The sequence below is a fragment of the Aythya fuligula genome, chromosome 6 (assembly GCF_009819795.1).
Source record: "Aythya fuligula isolate bAytFul2 chromosome 6, bAytFul2.pri, whole genome shotgun sequence".
Lineage (NCBI taxonomy): Eukaryota > Metazoa > Chordata > Aves > Anseriformes > Anatidae > Aythya > Aythya fuligula.
The window spans coordinates 1,378,189-1,400,692 of NC_045564.1; the positions used below are offsets into that span (position 1 = coordinate 1,378,189).

The window sequence follows — 22,504 nt, forward strand, 5'->3', positions numbered from 1 at the left end:
CAGAAGAAATCCTTAAGGCAAGTTACTGGGGAGGAAAAAAGCAGAGTTGGTAGCAGAAGTGTTGGATTAGACACAGCTACTTCTCGCCCTGTAGAAATTGGACAACCACCTGATGAGTTTCATCTGTCTCCTTCTAAACAATGTTGGATCAAAGAGGCCTCCTCCCAGTATGGAGGCTTTCCCAGATTCAGTAGCAGTGATGGAGTATTAAGAGAACTGGATGATGGACAATTTGACCAGGAAGATGGAGTCACTCAGGTCACATGTATGTGATGAAGTAAGTAACTGCAACAGATGGACATGTACATAATTCACACAAATGTAAAACAAACCAAGTCCATGCTACTTTGAATGCATTGATATAATCCTATGACTTTTCCCAGACTCATTTTGTATTTTTGACTGTAGTAAGCCTACTGTAGTAATAATACTACTGCAAAATGCTTTGGCTTCCTGTCTGTCTTTGATAGAATAACTACCTGACTGGGTGCTCTGCTAACTTTTGTTCATCTTTTTTGACAAACAAGGAAGCAAATGCTGCAAAACAATGACAGTTTGTCTTCTGTAAGAAAGAAAGGAATGTGGATGTTTGGTGTTTTCCAGAAGCTGAAAGTGTGTTTTGTTGTTGTTGTTTGTGTTTTGTTCTGTTTGTTTTTTTCCACAAGGATATTGTAAATACTGGGGGGGGGGAAGGACAAGAAAAATTAAATATCTCCATATTGTTAAGTTTTAATGAGATTTTCACTTTACTTGCTTTGTCTAAGCTCAGAAACCTAGAGAAATACAAGTCATATGCTAGACAGTTAATTTAAGCTGCATTCAGACCTGGTATGTACAGAAAACCTCTGGAGGCAGACAGTTGCTCCTGTAATACTATCTCAGCTCTACGGCATTTACCAGGGTTCCATGTACACGTAAGCTATCCCAGCATTCAGCTTTGTGTATATATATACAAAAACTTACTCGTGAGGAAATGAAGAGCCTCTCGCCTTCCAAAAGGTAACTTGCATTCTATGAAAAAGTACTTTGAGAAACTGTAAGAAGCACCAACAGCCAGGTGCACAATGATACTAATAATATACAGGAGGGAGAAGTAGATAAAATGTAATATTAGATGAGAGACTTTTTACAAATATGCCGATGTATATGCAAAATAAAATTTCTGCTAATTGTATATCACACTAGATGAATGATATCCAATTGCATCAAATAGCAGAAGCACTGTTCACAGGAAAGACTGAAGCTCTTTGGCTTCTGTCCTCACTGTGGGGAGGAGTTAAGACTGGCTTCTGGGAGAAGATGCACATACAGGAATTACTTTTATGGTGCTGTCTTGAAATTACATCTGGCAATAAATAGTTCAGCTTCCATCTAAGCTGATCTACTGCAGTAGCTGGGAAACAAAAGCCACAGGAAAAGAAATTCTGCTTTTTTTTCTTTTTTCAGATCGTTGGTATTTCACATAAAATACTGTAACTTAGTTACTGTCTGTAAGAAGCTTTTACTAAGGGAAATTTCAAGTTTTAATTAAAAATGTAAATGAGAAGCTGAAGAAAATTGCATGATAAAGGTGATTGTAAATAAAAATGTATTTTTGAAGAAGTTCTAGAAGCAAAAACTTCTAAGTGCTTGTCACTCTCAAGCTAAGAAAATAACCTGATTCAGATGAAAAATCAAGACAGAACTGAGCAAATGTATTCCCAGCCTTTCTCTCAAGGTTTGTGGTACAGCATGCAGTCAGACAGGTATCAAAATCACCTGCCTCTGGTGGCAGTGTTCCACCAGATGCTGTAGAAGTCTCTTTGCCCACACTGGGATGACGGTGCCAGCACAGTGGGCACAGGAATGCAGTGACAGCAACACCAGCAACTGACTCAGAGCACCTGCAGGATGAACAGAATGGGGCAATTCAGCCTGCGATCTCCAGGGCAGGGAGCTACGCAGAATGGACTCTGGCAGGAGCTGCTTCTTGCAATGAGCAAGAAATAGTTCTTAAAAAAAAAAAGTTGCACGTGCTGTGATAAGCAGAAGTAGCACGAAGCTTTACTACTATTTCAATTTATTTTTACAGGGCCTTATCCACTTGTATGAGGTTTGATTGTTGTACTAGGGGCTTGAAAGGATGATGGCTTTGGAGTTGCTTCCCAGTTTCGTGGTAAAAACTGTTGCAGGTTTGTTATTATTTTTTTCCTTTGGAAGAGCAATTCCTAACAACTGTTTGCAGCAGACTTTATCCCTCTCCTGTTCAGCTTCACCAAACCCTGGTTCTGGAGACAACCTTTAAATTTATCTAATTTTCCTGTTGCACCTTGTTGGAAAGTGCAGCTTCTCTCTTCTCACATTAATTTCTTAAGAAAAATACCAGCAGTCTGGCAAAGTATTCCCTGCTCAATGGGAGGGTGCTAGCCAGGCGCTCCTCCCAGAGCCTGACCCAACTCCTGTCTTCTCACACAGCCCACTGAGTAGCAGTCATTCGACAGCAGGCATCTCCCCATGGTACTACAGATGGGGAAGAACTGATGAAAAGACACATCTGTCCCTGGCAGAAAGATAAGTAATTTCAGCATATTAAAAAAGAGACAGCAGCTGGTCTTGTAAAACTTGGAATATAATGCTGTACTTCTAAAAATATTTGTCAGAAGTAATCAAAAGAAAAAAAAAAAAAAAACGCTCTCACATGTGCAATTAATGGTGGTTCTCCATACAAGTCAAAGTTGTAAAAAGCAGCAAAAATTGGTCAAAAAACTAGGAACTCTGAATATTCCAAGTTAAAGCTTTTAATGTGTATAAGAGAAATTACCTTTTATAAAGTAGTATCACTGTTTAAGATAGTTAACAGCAGTAAATTGTAAAACAAAACCTACCTGCAAATATTTATATAACACATTATAATGTATAAAGTACTAAACTAAATGCAGTTACTCTTTCTAGAATGCATTTATTGGATACAAAGGAATCATTTCACTTTTGAAATCTTTTCCAGGTAGCGAATTTTTCCAGGTAGCGAAAATGCAGAAAACTCAAAACTAGCATCCAGGTGTTTTTTTAAAAAAGCTCTTCCCATATGATTAATGAAGTATAAACAAAGAAGATTCAATTTTTGCAACAAAGGTAGTCTGGATGTCCACAGGTACATTTTAGAATATTCCCACTTGAAGCTTTAAGAAATTTCTTTAAGAATTTTCTTAAATTGTAGGCCACGGAAAGGAATGTGGCTTTATTTCAGAGTTTCAACTGTACTTTAGTCCTTGCTCTTGAATCTCAGTAGGTTTTGATTGTGTTGAAGCTTCTGTAAATTTATTTCTAGTCTTTTTAATTCGGTGTAAATATGCTAAATTGCTTCCTTTAAACCCCTTTAGAAATGCCTGTTGAGGTAAGGACAGCTGGTTATTTTTTTAATGCCATTTGTTTTGCATATAGTACATAAAGTTGTCCCTGCTGTACAAACACTAGAGTGTTTTCCTAGTTCTCTGTTGTCTTTCACCTCGCAGGGCTACATTTGGGCTCTGTACTGCACACAAACAAAATTTAATTCTTCACCTTGAAAAAAAAAATGACAACCTGGCAGGAGACAAGATAGAAATGTGTAAAGGGAGTGGCACGGAGAAGGTAGCAAAGGAATAAATTCTTCAGTATTCTAATTCAAGGGAATCATGGAAATGGTAAGTAGCAGGTTTGAACCAAATGAAGGTACTTATTTGGCTGGCTGTTAACTGCTTGCTGCAGGATGTTGTATGTAAAACTACATGGATTTAAAAGGTGACTGAAAAAAATCCTGAAAGGGAAAAAAAAAAGCTCTCTGAAAGTCACTGAACCAGACTGAAGCTGTTGGAGACTATAAACAGTGGTTTGACTGACTTGTGTGCTCATCCTGTTCCTTCTATTTCTTGTAAGGACCAGTTCTTCATCCTTGAGTTAGCTAGATTGAGCAGGACCATTGTGGGAGTGTAACTGAGAATGGTTTCTTGCTGCAAAACTTCTTTTAAAAAATCTGGGAGTAAACTGCTTGCTCAGTCTGTGTGAAGACTGTACACAAACCATTTGACTTCATGCACTAGTTGAAGAGCACAGATTAAACAACCTGTCTTCCTAGGGCATGGATGCTGAAACAAATAGTTGAAAATGCTTTTAAAAGAAGTGATGCAAAATCTTCTCTTTCTTTGCCATGAAAAATTCTGAAAACCAACTCATCTTATGTGGGAAAGAAAGAAGGGGAGGGTACATTTTGTGTTGAGGGGATTCTAATTAAAGCTATGTGTTTCAGTATGTTCTTAAACCGAAGCATTAAGTTATGACTCTACTAATCATAAATTACTAGCAGCTCCTTGTTAGCGAGCTTTTTTATATGCTCTTATTGCACACACACTCCTCATTTTACTCAAATGTATTTTACATACTTCATTATCTCAAGCCTTTATATTGAATTGTGGCTCAAACTTTAAGCCTGGATGCGTACTCTGACCCCCCCCCCAAAAAAAGTACACTAATATTATGGCTTCATCTGCGAGTCTGAACTTCAATAGACGAGTCCCTCACCTGTATGTGACAACAAAAATACGACTATTAAAAAAGATGGAAAGACATTAATGCTGTTCCCAAACCTCTCCAAAAGACTGAATACTTCATCTTAAAGTGTTAGGACAGGAAATACTTTTAAGTGTTTGCAAGCAGGAAGAAATAATCCACTATAAAAAAATCTTTGCCCTGCTCACACTTGTCACAGTTCATTTACATACCTGATCAGCTGTAATAAACTGCTGCTTAACCTCTGGCTTTGATCTATAAAGCACTATTTTCTTTTTGTAAAGCTAAGGTCTATATTTCTGATGGGAAGCTTCTCATCATTAAAAACACTTCTTAAATCAGTTATCAATGTCCTTATTGTGTTTGTCTCATGCTGGCATTAAATTCTTTAGCTCAATGTATACTTTCCTTCAATTATATTTTTGCAAGTCTTGTCTGTACATACATACATCACACAAGGCAAAGCTTGTTAGACTTTTAATCATCTATTAAAAGCTGATTAGTTTACTTTTATGTTACATATTAACGTTCTGTAAGTAATAAAAAAACAGGTCACTGTTCTGACAATTGGCTATGGTTTAATTTATAGAATACAAGTGTTAGGATAGAGAATTTTTAAAGCCAATTTCCTGTGTCAAAATTTAGATGAATGGTATGAATTTAAGTGGTGAACATTCTTTGGGTAATCGTAACTTGAGACAAAGTGGTTTAGAGAAACGGGGCTGATGACATGGTTGATGTTTTAAGCAGAAGCTTTGACAACATTAAGAGAATAAAAATCTCAGCAGCAAAATCACTGGGGCTGACTTGCAGCAAGATACACTAAAGCAAGCATCAGGGCAAAAATAATGAGTTTTTTGACAATGAGCCTTTGCTTATGACATGCCATTCTACGTGACACATTGCCCATAACATGCTTGGAGTATTTGAAAGGCCCTCTTGTAGATCTCACTAACTCTCTAATTGTAAAACCAGCATTTTCTTAGTTGAGACGTGTATGAATTTGAGGTCTGACCTTAAGGTGCTAAGGAATATTGCATTTCTCTGCTTTTGAAGGAAGAAATAGAACCTCAGCACACCTTGTAGATGGGAGAGCACCGCATTTTGTCTTGGAACCATTCAGCTGCCTGTGTTTTTGGACGACTTGAAAAATGAGAATCACTTACCAAAATATAGCGGTCTGGATAAAGAAACAGTTTAATTTTAATTTTTTTTTCCTTTTTTACAATATATTTCAAAGACAGTTGCCTTCCCTATTGAGTAGATTGTAAGTTAAATCTGTTCATGTATTTACTAGACAAATCAATGGTTTGCTTAGGCAAAAGGAAGTTTTATGGTACCACTCAGGCACATGTGTGTACGCCGTACTCATGTAAACAACAGCAAGGGAAAATACAAGCAGTGTTTCACTTGGGCCTTATATAAAATCAATAGTAGAGCAAGTCAATTTTACAGTGCAAATCTGAATGAGAATAAACAGGATTAAAACTTCCAGAGTTTTGTTTTGAAGTGAAACTCCTAAAGCATAAGAAGAAGAAAAGAGGTTTAAAATTTTAATGCAGTCCTGAGCACCACATATTCTTCAATTTTGTAGAGGAGATGTAATTCGCAACACCAGTTACATGTTTTTGCCTGTCTCAGTCACTATGACCAGTATAAGCATGCAGCATGACTGTACTAAAGAATACACCATGAATGGTCCTACAGCAGACTGTAACAGAACTAAATAAATTGACTACTTCCAAAATAGTCTCTCTCCTACCTGCAGTACAAGCTTCAAGATACCTATCAAAATCAAGTAATCTGGTCCATACAAGGCAAGTTATAGCTAACTGTATAGACAATAACTAAAGCTATGCTCACTCAGACATCTCATGCAATTACCCTGCTGACAGTTAAATACAATGATAAACATGAGACACAAGAGCTGCTGAAGAACACAGCTGCTGAAGTACTTCAGAAGTTTAGTCTCTTTATTTTCTCATTGTTTTAAATTCCCTTTACATCCAGGTGGTACAGTTGCTTGAGGTGTGCTTGATTTGTATAAAGAAAAATAGAATTTAAGGCATGTTTAGTATATTATGAAAAAAGACTTAAAAATAGGTGAACTCCCTTCTGTCCAGGTAAGCATAACTTAACAAAGGGTAGTTTACAGAAACGACCTTGCTTGGCCTGTTCTGACCTGCTTAAAGAAATAGAAGAGGCCCCCGGCAACTTCCAAGAGAAACAACCAGCTACCTTTTTAAACAGATAAGCAAAATTAATTTAACATAAGAACTCTGCTAGTGCTTTTAGACCCTGCATTCATGCACACTTAGCAGTATGTCTCTGCTATATTAACACTAAAACATTTAATTCTATCATTCTAGACATAACAATTAAGCAGCACTCATGGAAATTGTCAGTTATTGCAAATCTGCAAAGAAAACTTGAAATAAACATCTAAAAGGGAGCAGAAGTAGTGTGAATCCAAATCTTTCTGTCAAAGAATATAATGGAGGTGAATTAAGAAAAACAACTTATGTTGAAAATATGATTAACTCCTGCATGGAGTCAGGTACTTAATGTTTTTACTAAAAATATAAGCAAATACTATGCTAGCGGGTTATGTAGTGTAATGTGAATATTTATGTGAGGTATAATTTGTAAGCCATTGCCATAAATATGTACAGGTATAAGCCATTGAGTTTTCTGCCACAGTTAGGCTGTAGAGAAGTCGTGGACTGGAGAACAGCAGAGGTCTGTTGTAGCAGGACAGAAACCACCCTCTGCTGTACACAAGCCTCCACTGGTAACAAAACAAAAAGTCCAGAAAGTATGTTAGACATATATCAAGAATATATACGTTCAACAGCATAGTAAAATTATCCTTTAGGTATTACTAATACTATAGATGCTATTATTGTTTGGATATACACATACAGGAATATGCACATCCAAAAGTAAATCTTCAAAGCTATCTTAAAAAAATAAAAGCTAAATTAGGGATAAGCTACACTGCAAAGAGCTTCCTGCAGAATTATATATTTAAGGTGATAATCTTTGAACTAGCATAGCTACTGCATTAAAAAATGGCTTGCTGTGTAATGTTAATCTTGCTTTTTTTCCCACCCAATCTGACACATCTTCAGGATTGTGATTCAATGATTGTTTAGCAGCAATTTTAAAGAACTGTAAATTCTTTTATTAACAAGCATTATAAACAGATACTACTACTTTTATTTAAAAACCATGAGTGCCACATTGATGAATATACAGCTCATGAATAACTTAAAGTATTTCCCATATTAAAAGGCAATGCACACAGCATACAAAAAGTATACTAAAAGCTATGAGGATACGTGATTGAAGTGTCTAAAATGATATATACAGTACATAATTAATGTTTTGTTTGTATTCGGTATAGACTTCTGTACTACCATCCCCATCATGCCTCACTCTCCCCTGCCACTGAGTTTTGCACTTCTTCTTCCAAAATGGGTACAATCAGGTTATCCTTGGACATCAGATTATACTTCATCACAAACTTAGTGAACCGATGACACAAGAAAGTTTCATTCTGGAGATGAAAAAAGGGGAGAAAATATATACAGAAGGAATATTGTAAGCAATTGAGGACAACATACCAAGATAAACTGCTTATATGTAATTGCCCCACTGGATTTAAAAGTCTTAAAAACAACAGTAGTAATGCTTAAATGATAAATTTGTTACTTCTTTTAAAACTTTTCCTTTACTACTTGATTAACATACAATGAATCAAAACCCAAAGCTTAAGTCACAGCTCAATTTAACAGTACTTACACAAGAATATATTAAAATATCAGTGTTGTCCTGATCTACTCTAGAAGAGAACTTGAAGGTATTGTGAAACACCTTCAGCATATACTATTCCCAACAGAACAGGGCACAACCATTCCACAGCTGTTACAGCAACCTGAAGTGACACTTGACAAGTGTTTCCTTTTACATCCAGTTACATCCCTAATCTCCTTTCTAGTTATCAATTTCTGCTTTTCAGTAAAAATAACTAACCCTGGATGTTACTGGAGGTGCACAAAGTACCACCAGTTTATTTGCTTCTTTGCAGTTTTACAATTACAATCCTTTAACTGGCGTGTAACACATACCATCAGGACACACATACATGTAAGCTGTAATACCTATACAAAGTGCTTGAATACATTCAGGATTTTTTTCTTAATGTGTTGCCTGTATAAAAACTCCTAAATTCTATCCCTTCCAAGTAAGAGAAAGGATAATCAACTGAATAAATTCACTATATAAATTAATTTTAATTTATATATATGCATACACAAATACACCTTTCAAGTTAAGACTAAGTTACAGCATGGAATTTCAGTTCTTAAAAGCGTCATCCACTACAATCAATACTTTACTTGGGTGCAGATTTTCAGCTAGCAATAAACAAAGTGTATAATACAATTATATCACAGCTGTAACTTCAGTAAATGCCTTCACTCGAGAAGTAATTGAACTATTAAACTACTTACTTCATATTCATCAAATATCTGCCGATGATGAAAATAAGCATGTGAAAATATTCTGTAAATCCTTCGGCACACTGATCCTAATTTGGCTACAGAAGATTCCTTTATGCTAACCCTGTAAGCACCAGGAAAGAGGTTACCAGGAGAGATCTATTAAAATGACTAACTAAATACACATTGACAGGAATTCTGATTGCTAAACTGTACTGTCAAATTACATATGACATTAAGACTGAAGTTTTGCAGGCATCTGTCTGCAACTGCTTGTTTTTGCAAGAATAACACAAATGTTGCTGCATTCTGTACATTTTAAAATTGCCCCAGCTACAATAAAAAAGAAATAACTTTTCCTGTAATATACAAATATCATCAGTTATTCTGGTGAGGGCTGGATTTCTGGTTTATGGCACTGATGAGCAAAGGGAAAGACTTCCAGCTGCACCTCCTCACCAATACAGGATTCACCATTTTGACTTCCCTTTTTAGGTTTCTATCATCCCACACATGGGCTGTGTCTTGAATACACTCAGTCTGTCTTCTGTGCTTACTGATGTCCTGCATTAGGGTGAGGTTAGTTTCTGGAGATTTTCAGTGGAGCAATGTTCAAGCCCTTTGAGTCACTGCATCCCTCCAAAGGCCATCCTGTTACTTAGATTGGCACTACTCTAATGGAAGCGCCACAGTAACACTGACAGATAATAGGAAAAGAAACATTTCCCACCTAAAAAGCACCCATCAGCTCCGGTAAGAGGCAGACTATTTCAACAGGCAGGAATTCTTCCTTGGCTTACCAGTGACAGTAGCTGCACTAGCACCACTGACACATTCTGTAGGATTTCTGATCGTTTCAGTAGTAGTCCATGAAGAACATGTAACACATTTCTATGTGGTTGCTAAGCAAGACTTTAGGTACCATCTGCTCCCCCCACCTCTCCTTCCAAAAGAAAGCACTTTTACCTGCTGGGGAAATATTTATTGCTATTCAGAAGACATGCAGCTCCATCAAGTGTGTGTCTGGTATAATCGATAGCAGGACACTACAAAACACAGAGTGAACATGCACATGCATGAGTGCGTGCATAATATTATCATGTAACACGCTTAAAGAAAAATTTTTTAATTCAGTTTCCTGATCACTAGCCATTTTTACTTCAGAAGTTTCATGTAGCTTCTCTGAAGGTCCAACTACATTTCCTCCTATTGCTTCTCTGTTTTATAACCCATGTCAATTATTTCAAGAGAAAAGTTACTATGGAAATTTGATCACGTACACGAATAGTGAATTTTACGCATCTCCTTAAGTAATACCGTATAATAAGAATACATATTGGAAGTACACTAGCATTATGTCACAGGTCACTTGCTTTCCACATTGTCAAGTTGCCAGAGTGTTTCTTTTACAGCTTAAACTAATACCCTAAAAAAATATAATTAAAAAAAAAATGACCCTAAGTATACCTTGTTAAAAGAAAGTCAAGATGAACTAGGACAGGCAGAAACCGATCAGGAATGTCTGCTAGTTTTGTTGTCCCCTAGTTGCAGGAAAATGACTTCTCGGTTGTACATTTTTGTCAGCAGTCTCTCAGAGTTGCATCACCCACTGTCTGACCATGGGGTGATCGCTATTATCAATGTGGAAAACTGCAGACGAAGGATGTGTTCAGAGATAAACCAGTATTACCTCCTCTTCTCACTGACTGGGAACCAGAGCTGGATGAAACGCAGTCTGTGCTGCTGTAAAAAGCAGCTCTTTCCTACCTCATCCCATACTTCTGTAAACACACTAACAAATAGGAAAGAAGGAAACATCAAGTGATTATTCCTAACGCAGACATAAGCTCTCAGTTTGACTAAAAGGCCAACTCTAATGGTCTCCCCAGAAACACAGGAGCTGCGGAAGAAAATCTTATGCCAGTCGGGGCACTTTTACAAAATACATCCATACCTCTTTGGGAGTTTTATGAGCTGCACAAAGAAAAATCCATTGTTCAGTTGCTGTCATCTGAGTACATGTGTCTGGATGACATTCACTCTGTTAAAACAATTGTTTGGTTATGAAATCACCCAACAGCAACAATCTGATGGTTTTCTGAAATCACTTGTCTACCACCAAAGAGTTATTTGCCAGAAGCCTTTAAAACACTAAAAAACTTACCTGAAACCACTGCTTAAGATTTTAATTTAATAGAAGTAAAGCTCTACAAACTCTGCAGCTTATGTAGAAGAAGAGTCTCTTCCCTGACACAATATAAAAATATCAAGAAAATAATTACCTGAAGCTTGACAGCTAGTCCATTGAGCTCAAGGCAGAATTGTCTAAAAAAAAAGAATTTGAACACAGCAGCATCAAAATCAAGCAATTTGATTTCGCGCTGGAAACACTGGATACAAGACAAAATGAAACATTCTGGTCTTCTTCACAGATCTCTAAAGATGTTTTGTAATTATTGCTTTTAAACTGGAAAAAATAACATGAAAAAAATCATACCTAAAGAATATCATCACATAATTTCAGCTAGTAGGACACCTGAAAAGGCAGATGTGCCTTTTAATTAACACACTATAAAAGGACTACTCATTGAAAGATAGAGAATGCATAGCTTTTTACTTAACAAAACAATTATATTTAAATTCTTATCTGATAGTAGAGGCTAAGCTTAACAAATAATTTAGTGGAGGCATTTAAGCTTTGTTAGGTAAGAAATGCTATTTCACAAACAAAGATCCAAAAAAAAAAAATATTAACACTTCAAGAAAATCCATTTCTTAAGAGTGTGAATTTTAAATTCATATAGATTAATCACTCCATCCTTCTAAGATACACTTCCTCCAAATCAAAGTACCTAAAGTCCCACCAAAGAACAGGACTTCCAGATACACTGTTTCCACTAGAATGTACCTGGAAGTATATTTTTTAACTTAGGGAATTTAGTAACACCACCAAACTACAAGAGATAACTGAATAAACTTTACAGAAGTGCTAAGAATTTAGAGAACTCACTTCTATGAATCTACTGTGATTTTCAATGTACATGAGACAACAAAGGAAATTCTTAAAATGTGTCTTTTGCCATTGTACATGTACACTTTTATCCTTTTTTGAGGAAATATCTATTGGAAATATTATCAGAGAAGACAAAAAAAAAAAAAAAGAAAATGAGAGGCAGAAGATCATGACCTATACATCTAGGATGAGAACTATTTCTGAAAATACATTTGATAAAGTTAGAAGATAAGCTTAATAAGAAAAATAATCAGTGGAGATGAAGAACTGATGATTCTAGGAGAAAGTCATGTGGAAATTCATGACTCTATTTTCATATTCCAAGTATGCCAGAATAATTTTTGAAGTGAAGTACAATCATTTTATTAAAAAAAATCCTGCATCAGAGAGCATTATACATCTTTAGAAAAAAACAAGGAATTCAGAAAACAATACAACAAAAAATTATCAAAATATTTTGTAGTAGAAATATCACATTTCATTTAAGTTACTTTTAACCTGTCATATTCCAAAAAAAAAAAAAATCAGTACCACTATCAATATACAAAACTTGTTATCAGAACACTACATTGATGAAGATAGATTCTTACCTTAAATGTTCATACTTCCACACACCTTCATCCTGGCCTTCAGGAGGTTCAAGGATCTTATCAATGTTGGAACAGTCTGCCCTTATGTTTTGCTGAATATACTGGGGGGGGGGGGATGGACAATAAGATCTTCTTGTAATTATAGTATGTATTTAGGCCTTCACTGCATCTTTAAGAGACTTTTTCCCAGAGATGAAAAAGTCATTTTCCTTTTTATTTAAAAAGTGATTGATAGTCTAAAAAGTTAAGAAGTTCATGGGTGGAGTAAGGCAACTGGTATAAAAAAAAAGAATACTAGATCTGAAAAAAATCTTATTCTGAATTAAAAAAGGTAAAATAATGGGTAAACTGCATAGCTTTTTTACAAAATCCTTCTCAAACAAAAGAACCCCTTAGGAAATCCCACCATTTCCTTATATCTGATCTGTTTAAATCATACATGAGAATTCTAGCTATTTCTTCATATCCAATTAATAATTACAGTTATTTATGTAAGTTGCTTATGAAACTCACTCTTGTGCAGCAACACTAAGCAGACAAATAGCATGCCACATTCCCTGTTGTTTTTAACCAGTAAAATACAAAATTTGGGAACCTGAACTTAAAAAACAAGAGTACCTGCTGAACAGCTAATGTACTATCCATTTCTTCAAAGGATTCATCAGGCCAATTGTAGAAATCCTGTTAACAGAAGTTTAAACCAAGTTAACAAAAATACAGGGAGAGAAATAAAAGCACACAACTAACAGTACGCTTAAGTACGCAGGAAAATAGATGTAGAATTAGTTTATACAATTCCAGGAAGCAGCATCTTAGCAGAAGCAGCACACAAACTTGGCAAGAACAGGGTGAAATGGCACTTATGCTCCTCAAGTGGCAATATGAGAACATCTTGAAATCAAATTCCTACTTGATCTGGCATACCATAAACTTCCTCTCTTCCACACATCTTGTTCTAACAGCTATGCAGCCTGTCTTTCTTAGACGAAATATTTGCATATGGTGCTGACCCAATCATGTAAGAATGGGGAAGATAAGAGGTCTTTAGAGAGAACCATTATACAATCAACAGTGAATTAAAACCCTGGTGATAATATTCTTGTAATAATACACCATTGGAAACGCCCTCTCTAACCTGAGGAAACACAACACAGCGCTGCCCAGCACAGCACTACCTTCTGCCGGCACGGTCAGAGCGCTGTGTCACTAGACAGGTATGGGCTCTGCTAGCCCCCAGTGTCTGCTCCTAACAAAGAGAAAAGCCACCTCAAGTTTTGCACCAGATCCAGCAATTCACATCTGGTGGAAATACAGTAATCCCAGATATATAAAGAAATGCGAAGTTAGAAAATGTGTATCTAAAATTCAGTGCTACTCCCTCTTTTTGCCCAGAAACATTACATGTCAGTCTCCCGCAGCCCTCCTCACAGGTCAAAGTAAAGCCTGCGAGCTGCTCCTGAGCGAGCACCGCCAGCTGCAGCGGGGCAGTGAACAGCCAGTGCCTCGGCGTCCGGTACTTCCACGGACATGCAGAGCAGCTCCTTGGTCCTATCAGCCACAACGACGAGTTAAACACGGCCACAGAACAAGGTGATCGCATCCATTTCTTCCTCTTTTCAACAGATTTCTCCAACCAACGCAGGCTTCTGTCACCGAACCACCGCCAGCTCCGTGCCGTGAGCGCCCCGGGACGCCCCAGGGCCCTGCCCGCGGCCCCTGCCCCTGCCCCCGGCGGCCTCCCCCTGCCCGGCCCGGGGCTGTGCCCCCCCCCCGCCCCTGTGCGCTACGGGGCGGGGAGCGGCGTTTGCTCACGCAGCGCTCCTGACACGGGGCCTCCGCGGCCGCGACCCGAGCGGAACGGGACCCCCGCCCCGCAGGGCCTCGCCCCCGCCCGGGGCACCACCGCGCACCCCCGGGCCCGCCCTTCGGGGACGCCGCAAGGCCCAGGGGAGCGGCGGCGGCCTCCTGCCGACGGCCTGGGCCCGGCCGCGGGGCGCGGGGCGGCCCCGCCGCGCCAGGCCAGGCCCCGCCGGCCGCCCGGGCCCCGCGCCTCGGCGGCGGCGCTGCCGGCCCCGGCCCCGGCCCCGGCCCCGGCCCCGGCCCCCCGCGGCTCACCTGGGCCTTGGTGCCCGGCCTGTTCCGCCTCAGCACGGCCGTGCCCTCCGCCATGACCATAGTGACAGCGCCGCCAGGACCCGGATGCGGCAGCGCCGGGCGGGGCGGAGCGGGGCGGCGACGGCGCAGGGGAAGGGAGGGAGGGAGGGAGGCAGGGAGCGACCGCGGGCCTCGCGAGAGGCGGCGGAGCGACGGCGGGGACGGGGACGGGGACGGGGCCGGGGACGGGCGGCCCTCGGCCGGCGCCGCGAGATGGCGGCTCGGAGCCTCAGCGCCCCCTCAGCGCCGCCGGGCCTCGCCCGCTGCCCGGCCCGTCACCCGCTGGCGGAGGGCGAGGCCTCCAGGCTTCCTGAGCCGGGCCTCAGCGTGTGCTGGGGAAGAAAACGGCGTTCATGTGGCACTGGCAGCTCGCAGCAGGCCGGGGGAGAGGTTCCTGTTGCAAGCACCCGGGGGGACTGCATGGAGCTCGCATTGCTGGAGGATAAGAGAGAAAATAAAAGCGGAAAGATGGCCTGTTCTGGAGAATAAGCGGTAGGGAGGAACGGGGAATAGGCCAGGAAGGGTGAATCGCTGCACAGCGATGAGAAACAGGGAATTGCCAATCCCTGTCTGAGCGTTTGTACCGAGCAGAGCGGCGGCTCCCCCCGTGCTGCACCCTCGTGCAGGGGGCACCCTTCGCTGTGGGCCCCTGGGGGCAGATGGCGCCTGTTACTCGTTTACCTGCAGAGCTGCAGGTCAGCATTCCTGCCCCCGGGATGCTGGACGGGCCGGTCACATGGGAGAACTCAGCGCTTCCAAGGTTAATAAACCACGAAAAGGTTAACAACATTGGGAGAAACTGGTGCACCAGGATGAAGGATGTAAATGTCATGTTACCACATTGGATCTGCTGTAATCCAACATTAACTTTTTAATGAGATTGATTTATAATTAGACAGTCCAGAAATAAAGGCAATGCTAGTGGTTTCAGTCCCTTATAATACAGCGTTGTGTTGGTTTTTAACCAGCTCCAAGGTTAAACTGGTATCTAAAGCACAGAGGAGTGGGGAGATTTGACATTTTCATTTGTCCCTGACTTTTATTTCATGGACATCTTGCTTCTGAAACACAAACAAATCTGGCTGAGAATGTTGGTGTGTTGGCTCAGTCTGAAACTCACTCAGTTTTACAGAAAAAGGAAGGAAATCTGCAGTGCTTCTTGGGCAGTTGGTAGCTGTAGGTCTTTTGTTGCCCCTCAGTAATTACCTTGTTATTTCTGGAAGATGCTTCTTATGTATTGGATTTCAAGTGGGTTTTAAATAAAATCTGATAGTCATCAGTAATTTCACTTTTTTTTTTTTTTTCCCCATTTTTTTACCAGGTCCACATTGTCTTATCCCCTTCATGAGTAAGAAGTGGAATATTTGGCCAAGATCATCTAATTCCTGTGCTGTTAGGGACCTGACTTTCCTTTCTAGGCTTTCTACCAGCATGTGTGAGTTCCATCCTTTTCTTACCGTGGCAGGGTAACATGACGAGGACAGTAAAGGCTTTCTGAAAATTCTATTGCTGCTGCTAGTGGAACCTTTCCCCGGAAGGGAACTACGAAAAGTAGGTGGAGCCCGCTTTGTTCTTATGCTTCAGACAGCTGGGAAGAACTGGATTCCCACCAAAAAGCAAATACGGCAGCATGTAACATTTTTGCCACAAATTAGAGCTTGGAAATAATCTAGAAAACAGTGGAATAAAGTCTAAATTCTCACAGGGAAAATGCAGTAGTGAAAGAGCATTTGTGATTCATACTGTCCTCCCCTCTAAAGCTCAGGGACATAGGGATATAAAATCTGGTACGCAGCCAGGAACTTAAAAGGCAGTGATGGCAGAGGATCACCTTGGCAATGTTCTAAGTTCCCCTGTCCTTGCTTGTAATGATAGCCTTATGGTGCAAGAATAAAATGTTCTGTGTCTGCTGACCCATCAGACGCTCAGGCACATCCTCCACTTAACTAGGCAGAGGAGCGCTTTTTTTTTCTTCCATCCACATATTTCTTAGTCCTATGAAATGTCTCAAGAAAATGTGACATTGTTTTTAAACAGATTAAAAAACAGCTCCTCATAAACAAGAACTGTAAACCTCCCAATGCTGCTTGCTGTGAGTGGGAATCTGACATAGTGTCTTTAAAAGACAGCATTTAAATTAAGCAGAAGCGTTAGGCTTAAACTTTTGCCTGTTGGATGTTGCTTCCTAGTGCACCATTTTCTCATCAAGATGTTACCTGGTTTCCATAAGCTAAGTAAGCTGTAAACATATTACACACCTTCCCCACCTCGCTGTGCCTACAGCAGAACACCTACCTTATCAGGGAAGGTAAACACACGCTTGCTGTAGTGGAAGATAATTCTTTTCAATGAGTTTGTTTCATTATGCAATGAATTGTCTGTTAACAGAGGGGAACAAGACAACAGCCCAGAGCATCAAACATAGCTCCATGCTGGGTGGTAACTGGCATCTACAGCAGCAACAGATCAGCTCTATGAAGTTTATCTGGGGAAGAAAGAAGGGAGCCCTAACTGCCCCAGCAGAAAATAATTGCTTTAGAATACATCAGAATCAAGTCATTGTCCCCCTGCAACTACCTGCAGTTCTGAGAAGTATTTTTTATTTCAGGCATTCCTGGTTATCTCCAGAAGAAAACAACGCAGCTCACAGTTTATCTAGCAACGTTGATTTCATAATGGCTTGAATTTAACGTGAAAGAACTGACTCTACTACTATTAGTTTCAGTAGCTGAAAGTCCTATAGGGATTTATTTCACGTAAGATTACACAAAAGCCTTTTAGGACAGCACATGTTCTCAAATGGTGCTAGATCAACATAGACTGACTCTGAAGGCATCGTTAGGAGCAGTATAAAGTTCAGATCTGTTCAGTCACGTGCAAATAATCCTTTCCCAAGGCAAAACAGGGTGGTTAAAAGTATATAAATGTGATTGCTTCAGCATTACTTGAGTAAATACCTTACTCTTTAAGAAGGCTGCACTAAGGATAAATGAAGTGTAACTTGTCAAATACACTGTCAGCGCTCTGTAAGTTGTGGGACAGGTGGAAAGATCTGGTTTGAGATAAAGCAAATTGCTTCACGAATTGCTACATTAAGATCAGCACCAGCTCCAATTCCATCAATTAACTTATATAGGAAAGTTACTCTCTTTCTACCTGTAAAGTGTTAGAATTCCTACTACAGGCACCACCTGTAACAAGCTCTGTGCAGTGTTTTGCAGCAGGCTGTTTGTGGCAGGGTTGTTTGCTTTATCTTGCTATGTACCAAACACCCTGTCATCTACTGCTAGACGATGATGGAAGTGAAGATGAAGTTAAAAACCGTCTGTTACTTGAGATAAAGCTCAATGTGTCCCAAAGCTAGCTGAAACAGTTTCCATCACTTTATCTGCAATAACACTTCCAAAGTAGTCCCACAACTTTAGGCAAGCTTATTGAAAGTAATGTATTACAACAACTGAAATGTTTCAGAAAGTAGTTCAAGACATTACACAGCTGAGGCTCAGTTTCACAGAGCAGTAGCAGAAACTGAGACAGAAGCAGAACAGTTTCAAGAAATTTATTGTAAAGGCCTTTACAGTCTCAGTACACAGGTAAGGATATAAAAATGTTGTCGTTTGGAATAATTAAGGCTGGTTGGCGGTCACCTGCATTTCACTGTTCAATGGAACTCAAGAAAGAGCAACCGACTTCTGACTGCACACACTTTTATTTGTGTTCCATCATTACAGTGAGATCACAAGTTATTTCAGAGAGTCAATGCCTGCATATTATAAAATAAAGGACATTATTTACATGATGAAAGAAAGGATTTCAGTATTTTAGTGGAATGGATGACTGATACTGCAACCAACTTCAGTCCAGGTACTTCCCAAGGATGTCACCATCTCTAAACAAGTAGTAGTCCTGCAAGTAGAAGAAACATTATTTGTCATGTGGGTTGTTTTATCACTTGTTTTGCAGATAACCATCAGGGCTACTGTATATCATGAAGTACAAAATCAAAGTGACCTAAGACTTCTTCTACCTGTTGACTTCAGGGAAAGATTTTTGTTCATAGGACACAGTTTGGGCAGGCCATCAAGTTACTGTTTTTAGTAGGAGGAAGTACAAGCACGGTCACAGGACAATTCTGTAAGCTTTCCCTGTCAAAAGCAAGGATACCCCCAGTAATTTCAAGTCACTTTTGGCTTCTCACTGATATGTGCTCAGCATATGAAGTCACCTCACCCACCCAACGAAGATAAGGCCAGATGTTTCTTTGCTTACTTTCTTTTAAACGGGACGGAAGTACCAAGTACTACAGGTACAAGAATGTAACTTGATTCAACCACTTTAATACCAACAGCATCTGCCGAATGCAGCTAATCCCATCAAATAACTACAGTATTTATTACTGACAATGTGACACTTGGGAACCAGCTTAATGTGCATTCACGACATTGGGAAACCTACCTTATCTTCTAGTACAATCTTTGTACCACCATATTCTGGTAACAAAACCTTTTCACCAACTTTAACGCTCACTGGATGTATCTCACCATCCTGAAACAAACAAAAAAAGTTATCCATATTGCAATGATCTACCCACAAAAAGCATTCAAGATACCACACTAACTCTACATTTTATTTGTAGAGTGAAACTAGAACACAATTTTGTCCGTAGAGTTTCTTTCTTTCTAAAAGGGACAGAGAAAGTCCATTTTCATATTCTAAAACCATGGCCAACTTTTCAAAGTGCCAGTTACAAGTACTTTACCATGTTGAGCGCTGAAAAGTTACTCAAAGTAACACTGGCAAATCTATATCCTTTTTAGAACCATGTGGTAAAGTTAAGCATCAACACATTAGTCAAATATTAGCATCATTTCACAATATGAATTTTTGAGAAGAGAGACAAAAAAAAGCACGGTATCTATAGAGGACTCACAATTAAGGAAGCCCGAGTCAACATGCCCAAGTTAAATTTTAACCTGTTTTCTACCATTGGTACTAAATAAACACTGCTTTGGCGGGGAAAAAAATTTCCAGTGCTGAAGCCTGTTGCCACAGGCATTTCAAGACTGTGAAATGAAATTAAGACTGCCTTTTTTTTTTTTTTTTTTTTTTTTTTTTTTAAGATCCCAGATGAGCAATCAACATGGCAAGTTTATGAAAGCTGATTTACCATTTCAATTCATTCCTGATTTTTTTTTTCTCTCTAGTGACCACAGCCTTTAGAGACCATGATTGTTTGCACAGCAAAAGCCAGTGAACACCACGTTCTGCAAATCCACCCTGCTCATGAGCCATGTAACTTTAGGCATGTAATCATTTGAACAAAAGAAGACTACCCCAGGCAAAGCATTGAAGGATTGAAGCAATAAAGAGAAGACACCCCCAAAACACTCAATATTAGAAGTCACTATTGCTTAAGGATGCTTGTAAATGTCAACAAATAATATTAATTTTCCAAAGGCAAGTATTTTCCATTTTATAAATGATGAAAGAAAGTCTGGAATTCAAGGTCAGAGCCAGCAGGGGAACTTGGGATTTCCACCTCCTCTTTGAATTTGCACTTCGAACTTCAGCCATTAACCTCATCCATTTTTGTCAGATATCTTAAAACTTGCGCTGCAACCATCCCTTTCCCACTACATTTTTCCAGCTGCTGCGAACACCCAGATGTTTCAAGATATTTACCTTTCCTCTGGCTCCCGATCCAACTGCCACTACTGTTGCTTGTAGCACTTTCCCTTGAGCTTTTTCTGGAATCATGATTCCTCCTTTGGTTACAGTTTCAGCTGCACATCGTTCTACCAGAACACGATCAAACAGGGGAAGGAATTTCCTAAATGCTTTTCCTGCCTGTGGAAATAATTGTACATTAGAAAAGTAAAAACATTCCAGCAAAATCGCAATTAAAAGGTTTTTAAAACCACAGCTTTCTCTTTTGAGAGAGACCACAAGTTTAGAAATCTGATGAGCATTTAGTTTTAAGTGGCAAACACACACCACCTTTGATTGCATCAGACATCGATGGAGAAATGAGGAAGGCTGTTAGAGCTGTCCCACATCGCAAGGCAAAAGCAGCAGCCTCTTGAGCAGCCTTCAGGGGCACATATTGGGCAACGTTTGCACTTGAGCCATACAAAGCTCCTGGTCCAGGTGAGGGAACAAACCACCACCAGGTGGAGCAGCCACCTCACGTGGCTGCAAGCACCACGCGCTTTTAATCCTATGAACAGTTAGTTACTACAGTTTGTGAGCACAGTTAGAAAACCTATTTTTAAATTCACACACAGATTTAATGAAGATTAAGGACTTCTTAGGACAGTTGCATTCTTGTTCGTTGTAGTGGAGTCTTCTACAATAAAGAAGTTAAAGTCTGGCCAGGCTCCTCACGTTAGTCTTTTTCAGGTAACTTCAAGACTTAACATCTCACACGATGTGATACAACTTCTTTCGTCTGAAGTCTGAAGCAAGAGCGCTGTTATTTGGATTGATTTCTACGAATAAACTGTAACTTCACAAAAACATTTAGATTTATACCCCTAGGAACAGGGAAACAGGCACATTCCTACCTTGACCGCTTTTCCTTCACGTAGGAGAATAGTCATTATCTGCCTCTACTTCAGGGTTAACTGGCTTTTTAAAGCAGTTTGCTGCGACTGGTTGCACAAACACAAGGACAGAATCCCATTGAGCAGGGGTCAGGGAGAAGGAACTTGCTTTGATTTGGGTGGAAAGCTATGGAGCCGTGCCAGGTCACGTGGAGACAGTGCTCCGTGAGACAGGGACCCTGGGCACACAGGGAGCACGCTGATGGAAGCCGCTAGAAGCGAGGGCCTGGCGTCCACGTGCCCCTCTGCGACACTCACCAGTGCGTGCACAGGAGCTTTAAGAATAGGTTTAAAGGCAAGAAAAGAGCATGAAAGCTGCCTCCCTCGAGAAGATGGCTGATACCAGCAAAAAGATAAAAAAGAAAAGATGTTAAGAGCTGCCAATTACGATCGGTTTTGTTCTATAAGGTTAATATTGCGGATTTGTTTTTAAAGGGGCGTTCAGCGTTCAGCTGAAACGAGCAATTCGATGCAAGACCACTGGCGTTTGACGCTAAGCCCTACGGAACGGCACCTCCGTGCTCCCGGAGTCACCAGGATGAGGCGTGAGCGCGGAGCAGGGACAGCGCTGCCCTGCCCCGGCTCTCCTTCCAGAGGGGGCCCAGGCAGGAGGCGCTCGCACGAGGCCGCGGACGAGTGACCGGGCGCGGCACCAGGGCCCCCGCAGCTCCCCCGCAAGGACTCCGTGACCTTGCGGCCCCCCCGCCCGCAGCGCCCGGCACGCGGGGGGCCGCGGGCAGCGCCAGCACCGCCGGGGCCCCGCGGGCGGCTCCCCCCAACCCGCGCCCCCCCCCCCCCCCCAGCCGCCCCCGCCCCGCTCTCACCATGCTGCTGCTGCCGCCCCGAGCGCCCCGTGCCCGCCGCAGGAAGGGCAGCGTCTGCGCATGCGCCGCCGGCCGCCCAGCCCCGGGGCGGGGCCCGGCCCCGCCGCCGCCGCCGCCGCCTCCGCCGCTGCCGCGCTCCCCGCCCCGCCCCTCCCCCGCGCCCCGCTCGCTGGCGGCCGCCCCGGGGGCCCCGCGGTGCCCGGCGGCGAGGCGGAGCCGCCCCCTGACCCCGGGGCGGGCGCGAGCGTTCCAGAACGTTCTGGAAGCGCCGGGCCCCGCAACCTGCACTCGCCGC

General features: G+C 41.1%; 2 protein-coding genes across 6 annotated transcripts in view; one reads left to right on the plus strand and one right to left on the minus strand.

Moving 5' to 3' along the window:
* RFTN2 (raftlin family member 2) overlaps positions 1–4,168 on the plus strand; it is a 32,709-nt gene extending 28,541 nt beyond the window's left edge. Inside the window, exons 10-11 of one of the 3 annotated variants that reach the window (XM_032190541.1) lie at positions 4–277; positions 2,072–4,168. In XM_032190541.1, coding sequence (XP_032046432.1) covers positions 4–273 — 270 coding nt within the window. In that variant the 3' untranslated portion in view covers positions 274–277; positions 2,072–4,168. Of the gene's footprint in view, positions 1–3; positions 657–2,071 lie in introns of those variants that run through there. The other 2 variants (XM_032190542.1, XM_032190540.1) reach the window with 2 other exon arrangements.
* Positions 4,169–5,833: 1,665 nt separating this feature from the next.
* Positions 5,834–22,311, minus strand: LOC116490916 (MOB-like protein phocein). 3 transcript variants are annotated; one of them, XM_032190545.1, is made up of 9 exons: positions 22,210–22,311; positions 20,466–20,630; positions 13,248–13,310; positions 12,630–12,730; positions 11,309–11,351; positions 10,981–11,067; positions 9,993–10,072; positions 9,039–9,150; positions 5,834–8,083 (listed from the first exon to the last, which is right to left on the minus strand). In XM_032190545.1, exons 1-9 carry the CDS (start codon positions 22,210–22,212, stop codon positions 7,952–7,954), a joined length of 786 nt encoding a protein of 261 aa, XP_032046436.1. In that variant the 5' UTR covers positions 22,213–22,311; the 3' UTR covers positions 5,834–7,951. The 3 variants fall into 3 exon arrangements, with proteins under 3 accessions (XP_032046436.1, XP_032046434.1, XP_032046435.1); XM_032190543.1 differs by lacking the exons at positions 20,466–20,630; positions 22,210–22,311 and adding an exon at positions 14,745–14,835; XM_032190544.1 differs by lacking the exons at positions 5,834–8,083; positions 9,039–9,150; positions 9,993–10,072; ... (2 more) ...; positions 12,630–12,730; positions 13,248–13,310 and adding exons at positions 18,327–18,689; positions 19,239–19,328.
* Positions 22,312–22,504: the final 193 nt, after the last annotated feature.